We start from the raw sequence: 13,449 nt of genomic DNA, 5'->3' as shown, positions 1-13,449 counted from the left end.
AATATATCACTGGTGGAGGAGAAGCGCAAGACAACGGGGGGGGAGGAAGAATATTTGAGATATAAAAGTGGGGTCTTTTATGTATTAAAATATGAAATTTTGTGGAATATATTCTATTTATCGACTTCGATTGCACCGAATATAAAATTGCACGATTCGCCTCGTTTAACGAGGAGTTTAACAGAAGGAAAACGGTTGGACACCGTGTATATATGCACGCGCGCGCGAGCGAGCGAGAGAGATCGTCTCATACATATTTTCCGAGATGGGTCAACGAGATACTGGAAATTATTCAGACGGAACGTAGGTCGCAGAGCGTATACCTACAGCCGAAGCCGGAGACTCCGCCTTACCGTCTCGCGGCTGAAGAAATGTCTTGTCGGATGGATATCTCGCTCGTCTTCTTCTCGTTACGATCGCGGCGGGGCTCCTCTCTTTGCCGAGGAAACGAGAAACGGAGTGCCACTCCACGAAAGTCATCCGGGTATCACATTCCGGGATTGTCATTTCCGGTAAATCGAATTCCGCCACTCGATAGGTCATCCTCCAATTTCGCCGAAAATAGAATCAAATAAGCACCGATACGCTACAACGCACAATGCCGCAGTAATCTGACCATTATTAACTTTATAAACACTTGAGGATGATCGAATGTTTCAACGAAAATATAATCTTCGATAATAAAGAATTGATTAATTTACCGAATCACTCGATATTATACTTGTTACAAATAACGAACAGAGTATCGCAAATGTAATATTACGTAACTCATACTCTTCCTTTTGCTTTTTACTAAATTGGATTTTTTTGCGTTTTTTATACTACGAAATGAAAATTTTAAAGTTCGATATATGACAGCCGCTTAAATATACGTAAAAAGATGAAATGAGAGAATAAGCGTAGATACGAGTTAAATCGTTAATGCTGCTTCGTAAAGGACCCTTTTATCGAGACGATTAACTTTTCGACCATTCGCGTCACTTTGATCTTGGCATTAAATTAAATTAAATTAATGTAAATCTCTCGATGACATGGAAATTTCATTACGCGAAACAGGATCGTTTCATTTCTTTTTCCATTTCGTTCGTTGGTTAATCGTATGCACCGGAATTGAGAAAATTTGAGAAAAGCACAAAAGCGTATTCTCTATATGCGCGCAAGCACGCTGCATCTCACAATAGCACATATCCTGCTGTATTCCCGTATCGCATTTCGAGAGGAAGCCTTGGGAACGTGCGCTAACCCCATGCGTCGCGAGGTGCGGTATCTTTCGGCTGCCTTTCTCTCAATTTGCCGGCACTGTATCGCATTTCCTAGTAGAATAAACAGCGCAACGATGACAATCTCGGGATCGGTCGGTTTGGAGTACATCGTCGTTCGAAAAAAAAACCCAAGCTGCCCACGCAGACGAGCTACTCAATAATTTTTAATAACGCGGTACCTTATTAAATGTATTAAATATTAAATGTAATTATAATCAACATGTAATACAAATTACGTAAACACATATTAAATACAACATATGTTAAATATATGAATTATTAAGCAAACCCATGTGTAAATATATGTTAAATTTATTATTGCTAAATTATTAATTTAATACTTTGTGAGTGATACCGCATGATTTTATTGACAGTGACATTCGAATCAGTTATTATAGATCGGTTATTTGCGGTGTATACGTGAGTGCGATATGAAGCTTCCCACATCAGGTTATTTATTAATAATCTCGCGCAATCGAGCCGCCCTCGAGACACGTACGCTTATAGCAAGTCATTTCCACAGTCTTCGCAGAATACCTCGAGCTGGCAATTCACGTCAATTACAGGGTGACTTTAGGTTAATAAATACTAATGCTTCGCCATCCGGTGCGAACGTGTAATGGAGCGTCGGAGTCGAATCGCTCTTAATCGCTCCTCCAATAAATAAAATTAACAAACCCATTGGGAGATATCCATGCGAGTATTTGATTATAGCTACTTGGAAGATGTAAAGAACACATAAAAGTACGAAAGTATATTGTTTCCAATTTTATTACAATAATATCTCATTACTTAATCCAGAATATTTTGTCCCTTTTTAATCATATCTCCGCACGATTAGAGAGAAAAGCTCTCCTTTTATATATAATTATATATTATATTTTCTCTAGTTTTATTACATTTTTCTTCTATGTACACCTTACTGCCTTTAAAAGTAAATTTAACTTTTAAGGAAATTGTTATTATAAAAAAAAATGATTAAATCATCCTGAATTGTGTCAAAGACCATGAGCCCAAAGTTTGTTCAAGATAACTTAACTTTATCGCGATGCACTCCGGTTATTCCCGTTGCACCTTGAGAAACGTATGATAAAATCAACGCCTCGGAGCGGCGTCTGCAAAGTGGCTTATCACACCGGAAAAAAAAAGCGTAGCGTAAAGCTTGTCGCGACAGATATCGCATTAACATTGCTTTAATCACGCGGTGCTTGTTCTCGGTGGAACAAACATCATCATTTTATTTCTTATCGAAATAATAATCAAAAAGTGCCAGGTTGGGGCGGCATTATCGTGTATCGCGTTCACCGATATTGCCAATGCCAGCACCACTGCCGTGTTCTATTCAGGTTAATTGAATTAAGAACTTATTTCGTTCCGAAACAGTGCGGGAATTTCCAAGTGTTATGTACATGAGTATTAATGAAGGATCTTTACTAATTTCATTTACAGATATGCTTTTACGAATTTGAAGTCAATTTTTTCATATACGCGTTATAACATTCAAATTATCGAAGCAATTAAAAGTAAAATGCTTTCTGTGGATTAACCATCGGTAAAGTGAATCTTTCATCAGTTTCAAGTGAATTCTATTTCAGCAGATTTTTAATTTCAGGAACAGATATCGTGATTACGAAAACTTACTAAACTTAATGAGAAACAATACGTAGATATATAATAAAATTTATTTAATATTATTATATAACTTGCGCTTATAAATACCGTATAAATATTAATCAATCTGCAGCATTCTCATGTCGTTATTATTTCGTATAATAATGATCTTTCTCGTATAATATAGTGTGTCTTTCGCATCTCGTGCAATTTTCTCAATTTTCTCAGACCTACCGTGGGACGTTATTTTCTCGACAAAACAACGATTGTTCCAGTAGCGTTAATGTCCACCTACTGAATTTATATCTGGTCGATAAACGATGCACTCCGCGTGCGAGTGCGTGCGCGAGCACACCCGAGAGAAGTCCCGTCAATAAAGCGAGCGCAATGACAAAAACGCCGTCGGGATCAATCGGGGTTAACGAACGTAATTCCTCGGTATTCCGTGGTGGCTCGTGGCGAGCCACGTAAAAAGGTGGAGTCACACACAAAGCCTTTCGAGGGCGAGGGTGGTGCACGCGGTGGTTCCGAAACCGTATAGAAACCCGCCTGTGTGTGGAATCGCGTTAACGGGTCGAGCAGTCGAGAGATCGCTTTAAATGGATTGGCCGATATACAACCGGGTTAAAATACTACGTTTCGACACGCAGCGGACGTCACCGATGCGAGATCGTGATAAATCACGTGTCTCGCGCCTGGATATGAATTTAAAAGTACATATTCTCCGGAAGTTCCGTAAGTTACCGAATAATAGATCAACAGAGCCAATATTGTCATTGCGACGGTAATAAAATTTTCAATCTTAATTTGTGATTTAATTTTATATAGCGCTAGTAATATTAATTTAATCAATTCCAGTGTTAAATTGCATATTAAAATAAAAGACATAGATTTTCTAAATTTGTGTCTTAATAGCATTTTGTTTAATCTCAAAAGTTTAGTCTCAATTTCAAAAATAAGTTTTGTATTTTCGCATTGCATCGTTCGAGAAACGAAAGTTTTCTTCGAGAGATAGAATTAATGTTAAAATAGAATTGTTGAAATCTCTGATATTAACTGGACACTCCTCCGACTCGCGGTCCATTTTCTCTATTGTGGTGCAGAGTTAATCCCAATGTAACCCCGTCTTACGATCCATTGTTCGAAACATGATAAATTTCAGTCGGGAATATACACGAACCAATGCGGGCTATCGATTTTAACAGACTCGTCGAAACTGGACTCACGAGGCAAAACTAGGGCGCAAATTTAGCCATCGAGAAAAATAAACCTGTGTTCACACAGAGGAAAAAATTCTTAACATACTTGAATTTTTAACACACATACTATTTCTTTCAGCACATATTTTACCTTTGTAATTTGCATAAAAATGTAATCCACGTCAACTGTACAGATTATAATTTTTTAATTGAATTACATTTTTACACAAAGTTATGTGTCATTATCGCATCAAAGTTTACTGGCATATTTAGACAATTTTTCCTCCACAAATGTATAAAAAGCATTCTATTATTTTCTGCTATTCTCTAGTAGTCAAATTAAAATTTAAAAAGTTTTAAGTTTATCTAAAATCGGATAAAACACACGTCTCTCGCCGTTTATTAGCTATGCATGAACATTTTTGTCATTATCACATCAAAGTTTACCGATACATTTGGCTATTATTATCTGCTATTCTAGTGGTCAAATTAAAATTGAAAAAGTTTTAAATTTATCTGAAACCGGGTAAAGTACATATCTCGCCATTTATTAGCTGCATGCATGTTTTTGTCAAGAACAATCGACTTTGGTCGAGAAATTTCAAGACACGTCACGCGACAGTTTTATTTATTAGTATTATAAACGGTATAATCGGACGATAATAGCCAAACGCCTGTCTGGATACCGCAGCTTACACCACTTTCAGAATAAACGAGTCGGGCAACTATTCCGGCCGCAAAGTGCCGTCGCAGCCTGCACTTGCAAATTTATCGATCGACCCGACACGACGGCTAACGGGCGTCGTCGTGGCATTTCGTTAACGCGCGTTGAAACCCGCTCGCGGAGGAAGCGCAGGAGGAGGGGGAGGAGGGGGAGGAAGAGGCGGAAGAGGAGGAGGAAGAGGCGAACCCAGCAGCACGCGACCTAGACCCGACCTTCCCCAAGGTGTGTGCGCGAGAGGGACGAGGCTGGGGTGCTCTTGGAATGAGGCGAGAGAGGGTGTCCGAAGAGTCCGGGGACGCGCGGCTCAAGCGGCATCGAATAATAAGTGCGAAGGACACTTAGCCGCTAAGTCCGGAGGATACCCTCGGCGGCATTAGACGGAGGAAGATTGGAAACAAGATGAATGCGTTTCGTAATAAGAAGACTCGGCCGGGACGAGATCCATTCCTGTCGGATTTAATGAAAACTTTAATGAAAACTGGGCATTGCCTGGGCACGTTTAAATATTCCATTAATCCTGTACGACATGCGTAATATACGATATTTGAGCGCCTTCCTGTGATTAATTAGGTTTACGTACATGGCAATTATGTATCCCTTTGACACGATGTAACTCTTTGATATATTTACGTCAGAATGATTCCAGTACTTCTAATTTAGTCTTCTATAAATTTTTTATTGCGCACGTAATTTTTAGGATTGTTGACTTATCTGCGTTTTCATAATTAACGTTAATTGAAATCTCTATTTTTACATGACTAAATCGTCACGCTTTTGAAATAGATATCTTCATTTTGAGAGAAAAGGAAATTTTTAAACGTTTTAAGCATAGGCCACATATAAGGCGTAATTGTCTTAATGCATGATAATGAACATAATACGTATTAACATTCTCTCTCTCTTTCATTCCCCTCATATTTTTGGCAGAAATTAATTCTTTCCAACTTAATTTTTCGATAATATCTCTATTTCCGAATAGGCCAAATACACGTTACTTCATTCGCGTAAAACGAACTCCCGCTGAGAGACCGTGTCGAGCGCAATAATTATTTTGGCCTTCACTAGCAATTAGCGTGTTCATACATCTCGAAGCGCTGCTACCGTTTATTCATGATTAGCTTTTGCTATTCGTAAGACGTATGAAAATAGGATTTTATGCGAGGCGGAAAGACGATAGAAAAAGTAGGAAGAAAAAGATAATAATAATATAGAAATCTTAGAAGAGAAGAAAGTCTAAAATTAAGCATAAAATTCTATCTATTATAAAGAGATAGAACATAGATAGATAGATCGTTAGATAGATAGATAGATAGATAGAGCAAGTCTGAGTAATATAGTTTTAAATCTAATATCAGATTGCTCAGCTGACTAGTAATGTAAAAGTAATAAAAACTAAAAAAAAAATCATATGTATAGGTTAATATGCGTAATATAAATCGATAAAAAGAAATGGAACGAAATAGAATAAAAAAGTAAAAGATGTGCAAAATATCGTAAAGATCTATTAATATTATGGATTACAAATAGGTATACAAAATTGAAAAATTGATATATTAACAATACCTAAAATATAAAAAGTAGAATGTGACATGATAACTCTCAAGTAAAATGTAAGAAAAAAATCGACAAAGTGATCTCTTCATATATTGAAATAGTAAAACATTGAAAATATTTAAAAATATTCAAAAATAATGAAATCTAGAGAGATTATTGCGATAGAAATACATTAAAGATAGCGCACAATCGAAGAAGGTGATTGAAGAAATATCGAAAGGTAACCGCAATCGAGTGACGCTAAACAATCGAAGAATGTAAAACGCGAGTAGCAAAAAGGAATAATAGGGAGCGAAAAATGCAGATACCGAGAGACGTCGAACAAAGAAAGAAAAGGATGGAGTGTCGGCGCGGTGTGGCGCGGGAGGAGGATCTCAGTCTCTCTACACGAGAAGTTTGTCAGTGGTTTAGTAAGGGACCGATCGATCGTTACGTCCGCTCGTCCGCTCGTCCTCTCTGTCCGTCTCCTCTCGCCCTCCAATCAGTCACTGCACCACCGCGCGTCTCGCGCCTTCGCACTCTTTCTCGTTCACCCTGCGGCGAACGTCGGTCTTCTCTTCTCCATTCGTTAAAGGACGCGTCGCGCCACGCATCGGGAGCTTGAGAGATGCGTCGCGATTGCGCATTGCAGTTTGAGCAATGCCTATATACCTAACAGTTCCGGGCTGACCGGGCTAACCGAAACTCTTCTGCGATTAATTAGCGATTTGTCGTGACGTCCCTTTACGGATTACAGTTTTGCGCGTACGCATTGTCGAACTGTCAGTGAGCCCCCGAGTAATTTCCGGAATTTACTCTGGATATAAAAACACGTTTAATTCTATCAAATCTCTCGTCCATCATGGTCCATTATTTTCTTGCAAAACGCCTACACGTAGCGTAATGAAAGTAATGTCGACATTGTTTTTTTCAATTTGTGAATATGTCGCGATTTAAATCATATATTTAATAAATATCATATAAAAAATAAATTTTTTAGTAAAATAAAAAATCTGCAACAAAGAGATACATATCTTTTATTATTTGTGACATGCAGTATGATACTATTACAAAGTATCGAGTATACAAATTTAGAATATGAAAGATAATTAACAATCCAATATTAGAGAAGAGATTCGGTAAAGGTCAGATAACTCTATAATCGCGTTTCGCTTTGAATGTTTAGCTAAGCACAGCTGTCTATACGAACTTGTCGAGGAGCACTTTCCTTCAGTGTGGATCTTACGAAACACCCTGTAGAAAGTTGTCGAACGTGTAGAAGATCACTATATGCGAAAGAATGCCCGACTATCCCGAGACCGGTCTGGCATCGCGCGTGACGTTCGCTCACGTTATACCATAGTCATGTTACCGGCGAGATATCCAGAGAGAAAATAACGGGGGAGCGCGCGAGGGACCGTTACCGGGCTGCAGTAAAGAGAGCTAGATAGACGTGGACGGTAATTTCGGTTTGGAGATCGAGTGACGTGATCGGATTTATTTCGAGCCTCTCGCGAGCCACTTGGTATAAATTCGCACGCTTATTCCGCGATATTCCGCTATTACACGGGGTGTATGTAAACCGCTGTTACTATAAATATAATAGTACCCTGTCGGAGATCTGATGCATAATACCGTACTTCGTACTATTTCAAGCGGTCGCTGGTAGGAGAAGTCCGAAATAATAAAATGTCGAAAATAAAGAGAAATGTAATATGTTCCGCTACTGATGAAATTTCGAGGATATTCCATCGTCAGAACTTAGCTCAACAAATAAAAGATTTACTTTTATCACGTCTCCCGTCCCCGTAATTTTAGGTGTACAAGAATATAAGAGATCGCGAGAGGAAGAAGAAGAAGATAACGGGAGCAACTTTGCGTACAAACGTTTCGCGCGTTAAAGCGCCGTTCACGTTACGACGATAAAATGTCGCGCGGCGCGGGTTATCGGCTCGCTTCGATCTCTCTCGCGCTTAAATTATCCACCCTTTCTCACCCCCGTGCCGCTTTGGGGCCGAGACGGCGGAGCGTCGAATCCAAAATGAAATTTCCTCCTTCTGCTTCGCGCTGGAACACGCTTGCTTCGGAGGATTTCTGGATCGGACCATTTCGCCGTTCAGACCCTATCAGAATGGAGCCCCGAGTATACAAGCGAATATACAGCGAGTATACAAGCGGGAAATAAAGCTTAATCCATCGAAGACGACGGCGCGAGCTTTCGGAATCGCGAGTCGAACGCAGGTCCTATATACTGTGTTCTCATCTGTAATAGGCGAGATTAGATCCGACGTGCGGATTCTGGATCATAATATGAACGGCGAATCGATGCCGCGAATTGTTTTCCGCGATGCCGTATAAGGGAAAAACGGAATCCTTACGAATGCATGAACGTTAACATCGCGACAGTACTAATTAACTTGTGTTGAGAAAATATATGTAATACGATACTAGTATTCTAAATTGCAGTAAGTTTTTTAAATATTTGTTGCTAAAGAGAACATGCAGTTTTCGTTTAATGTCTAGCACAGGTTAACGTCAACGAGCCAAAACGCCGGCTGGTGTGCACAAAATCCTTTAATTAAAACAATCTACTACACGGAGTGTTCACGTCTGTTAAGTTAGCACGGCCACTGCAGCACAATCGAATAGAACATAGACATAAATTTAGTGTTTTATTTATTGCTAATTTGTTGCCATATTCGCAATTTTATTGTTTTAGCCGATTTCATAAAAATAACGGCTGTGCCCCCTTAAGTTTATTTATACGTGCAGCAACATTTTTCTGCATTTATCATGCCACAACAGTACCTTAATTTAACAGTATTAATGAACATTAATTTTCCATACTACAATTAATTCATAGATTATTATTTATAGCAAAGAGCATTATTGTATTAATATCACTGACGAATTTCTCAAAGTAGCGAAATATAGATAAAAGTTCGATTACATATATTACAATAGATCTGAATATACATATACTAAGACGTCCAATAATCCATAAAATATCATTAGAGTTGGCGTAGAAAATTTTTTCCAAATCGATTAATACAAACGATTAAGCTGATAGACAAGAAGAATGCAAACTAAATATATAGATCATTATAAGATAAATATGTATATATCTTTAATTGATTATGGGTTAAATAAATAAACCATCATGTTTTTGTTAATGCCATCTTATTCATAAAAATGCGTCCACTTCGCGTTATTTATTCCACAGTTTATCATACATCAACTTAAAAAAAAATTGCAAATAGCTAAAGTACATTTCATTAATAATTTTTAATTAATTTCAAGATATTTAAAAGTTATTTCTACAAATTTTACACGACGGATTTTACTTGAGATAAATAATACAGCTACAGGATATTATTATTCTTTTTAAATTTTAATATCAAGACAAAATATCTGGACGTATAATTAATTCACCGAAATATCCTGCAGAAGAAATGTAGAAGAAATTCAACTATTAGCAATATTAATTTAAATAATAAATATTGCATAAAACAACTAGTAAATTATGTTTGTAAAAAAGTTGATATCTAACACGTCAGATCACTGTAAATCCAAGTGTGTTATTTCTACACGCATAAACTAAAAATGACACATTTGACTGCGTTTTACATGTTTTGTTGCATATTAAATTAACGCATTTAATCGTATTAAATTAAAAGTTAATACGTTCAATCGTATTAAATGACGTGATTTAAAACGCAAGAAATGTGTAAGAATTAAGAGCTTCAGTTAAAATAACACACTTGCGGATTTGCAGTGATGCGTCTGTTTATTCATCAATTACAGCTCATTTAAGAAATTAGGATCTCCGATGCTATTTAATGTATTGTTTTCAAAATCCAGAACTCTGTCATAAACCATATAACGCTGGAGTTGAACCTGCATACGCATACAAAGCAATTAAAAAGATAAAGTGTGTATTTGTGTAATTAGTGCTACATAATAAAATTTCAATCAATACACTATTTTATTACTGGACCGAAACAAGGACTCTCATTATCCAAATATCCTAACAATCGTATAACCAGACTCAAATATTTTGTTAAGTGGAGAATGGCTAATAATCCGAATATGAAAATTTTCATCAATTATTGAATATTTAAATAGTAAATTTGATGATCACATAAATTAGAATTAGATAATAGTAAAGAAGCGTTGGATCTTAATATCGACTAAATAGAATTATTTAACTCAAATATTTTTAACTTTTATTAAAACATACATTTTAAATATCAGACTCAAATATTTATAATTCTTATGATAAACAAAATACTAAATATTCAATTTCTTATGACTTCGTTGTAAGTAAATTTTGAAGGAAAATGATATTCGTAATATTTACCATTGTCATTTTCTTGAGTTTTTGAAGCTTGCGAATTAATATATACCAATCTGATGAGAAGTATCAGCATTATATTCTTCAGTTGATGATTGTTATTGTTATAAGTATAATATTTCTTCTAGTACTTTCTTGACTTCTTTCATTTATGCCATAATCGAACGAGTGGTGCGGTCATTGTCATTTTTTTACATGTCTTCAGCTTGCAAATATGCAGTAGTCTGATGAGAAATACCAGTGCTATATAATTCTTATGACAAACACTAAATATTCAATTTCTTATAACTTTGTTATATACAAGTAAATATGAACTGAAGGAAAATAAAACATAATATTCGTAATATTTACCATTGTCATTTTCTTGAGTTTTTGAAGCTTGCGAACATATGTACCAAACTGATGAGAAGTACCAGCATTATATTCTTCAGTTTTGATGATTGTTTTATTGTTGTGTAATTATACTATTTCTTATAGTACTTTCTTGAGTGCTTTCATTTAGCATAATCGAACAAGTGCTGCGATATGGCATTTACTTTATATATATACCTGATTCTTTGATGTGTCGAAATGTGGCCATATCCACATATATTCAACTTCTTTCTATATTTCTTCTATTATTGACGGATGACGACATATATATCAAATGTTACTCTAAAGTTGTATCCTTTATACGCACTCAAAAGAAATTTATTACAAATCTTATCATTTTGAAATCTATCTCCATCCTATATGTAACGTCGAAGTTCCGTCCAGGTATGTTATTGATATCTTTATCTTTATTGCCAATTTAGTCTAAAAATTTTGTGAGAATGAATTAAATGTACTCTCAATTTTGAAAACCCAACAACTGTACGACAAAGTTTGCATCTATAAGTAAATCCTTCTACTTTAAAATATCGCAGTATCAAATTTTGTCGCACTGATCTGATCTGCAGTCTCATCGTGTCCGCACAGTACTTTAGAGCGTATATTACTGAATACGACGGCATAACGTCTATGCCATCGAGAAGTATTCGAAGAAGGTCGAAGAGTGAACTGTGAATCTGTTAGAATGTAAATATTGATAGTTTGAATGTCTAACAGCCAAATAGTAGTATCGCTCCACTTGAACTTATTCAAACATCGTAATAAAGAAATCAGATTAAATACATATTTTATTGCTCAACTAAAGAATAAAGATTTTTCCTTCTTGTATACGTAACATCGCCACACTGTCTATTTTGTTAAGATAAGCAGTTAACCAAAAATTCAGCAGTAATGTATTTTGAGAGCAATAAATTCAAAAAGCACTCAACTCCAAAATCGGCATATAGCAACTTATTTGTTTAGCACAGTTTATTCTTGTACTCTTTATGTTTTGGATTATTTTTTAAATTTATTTCATGATAACACTTATTAAATAATAATTTCGGAAATAAATTGTATGCGTTTAATAAATAATAAATTGTAAGCATTTAATTAAACAAACATTTTAGTATTACATTCCCATAGTTAACATATTTTTTGACTACTTTGACGTTATGTCGTTATAATAATCCATACTGATGCATCCTTAACCATTCCAAATTTTCCATATAACGAAAGAATTGAAATTTGATCATTATATTGTTTTATAAATAAAATAGGAAGAAAGAAGAAGGAAACAAAACAGAGCAAAAAGAGGGAGGCGGGAGGGAGAAATAATCGGTTAAAGTATTAATATTTAAATTTTAACGGTACAAACGGACTGCAGTATCGAATATGGCGACAATAAAAACTGTAAATAAAAGTGAGGCAACTCACTCAAGGAATATTTATAAATTCAAATACCAGAAATCTTAAATCCGATAAATTCATGTCATGTATATTTTATATAATCTCAATTTAATACGAAAATTGTATTTCTCGCTACGAGGGCCGAAACTTTTGCGCACTACTGTACGAACTGTGCCCTTCGGGACCGACACTCCTCCGGGATCGTTTCGTACGGTTACATTCCGACCTTCTCTCCTGGGCGAACGGAGGTGTGTGCTGCCTTGGTCATATAGGGATAGGCCCCTCTAAATCGCGGTGGCAGAAAATACATGGAATAGAGTACGTCGAAATACGGTTAGATCTCTCGGCCGAGTCGTGTGCCGGGTCGCCTATATTTAACGTAGGAGAAACGACGTTCTGAAGTGCGAGAATCGGGATAAATTACGATGCCGGCGGGCATTATCGAGATCCGGCTCTCAAGTTTATCTCATCCTCGCGCGAAATCGTCACCCCGTCACGTCACCAGCGTGATCTTTTCTATATATATACATGGACATTTATACATATATCGCGATTATGTATGCGACGCAGATCGATACAACTTCTCTCTCTCTCTCTCTAAATTCTTACAGAATTCTTTTATATTCACAGCATATAATTTTATCTTAATTAAAATTTCAATTCAGATTTATAATGTGTCATCTGATCCTTTCTTTTGACATTTTCAGCCTTTTTAATTTATAATATTTTGACCATCTCGACTACCATCCGTCCACTGAATATATTTACAAAAAAATTACATTTATCAGAAAAATGTTTTATGTAACATCTCATTATACTATAAATATCTCATTTTAACGCAAATCGATGTATTTCTGATTTAAAAAATTATTTGGCATTCTCGTATAGGAACTTTATACATAAATCCCTTCCTTGATTCCGACTGTTGCCAAACGGAGGTTGGCACAACGAAGAAAATATTTGTCCAAAATTGTGTCAATTTCAGGTATTCATAAATTAATGATATAC

General features: G+C 36.1%; 1 protein-coding gene across 2 annotated transcripts in view; it reads right to left on the bottom strand.

Annotated features, from left to right (window-relative positions):
• The window catches only part of Ubl3 (ubiquitin like 3), a 46,768-nt gene that overhangs the window by 17,745 nt on the left and 15,574 nt on the right, over positions 1–13,449 (bottom strand). The window contains exon 1 of one of the 2 annotated variants that reach the window (XM_071703284.1): positions 10,690–10,885. The exons of the other annotated variant lie outside the window; for it this stretch is intronic. Within the exon in view, the coding sequence (XP_071559385.1) occupies positions 10,690–10,698 (9 nt within the window). The 5' untranslated portion in view covers positions 10,699–10,885. Of the gene's footprint in view, positions 1–10,689; positions 10,886–13,449 lie in introns of those variants that run through there. 2 annotated transcript variants of the gene reach the window in all.

This window comes from Temnothorax nylanderi, unplaced genomic scaffold, assembly GCF_030848795.1.
Source record: "Temnothorax nylanderi isolate EJ_2023f unplaced genomic scaffold, tnyl_v1.0 TNYL_tig0035_pilon, whole genome shotgun sequence".
NCBI lineage: Eukaryota > Metazoa > Arthropoda > Insecta > Hymenoptera > Formicidae > Temnothorax > Temnothorax nylanderi.
This window is presented reverse-complemented; position numbering and strand designations above follow the sequence as displayed.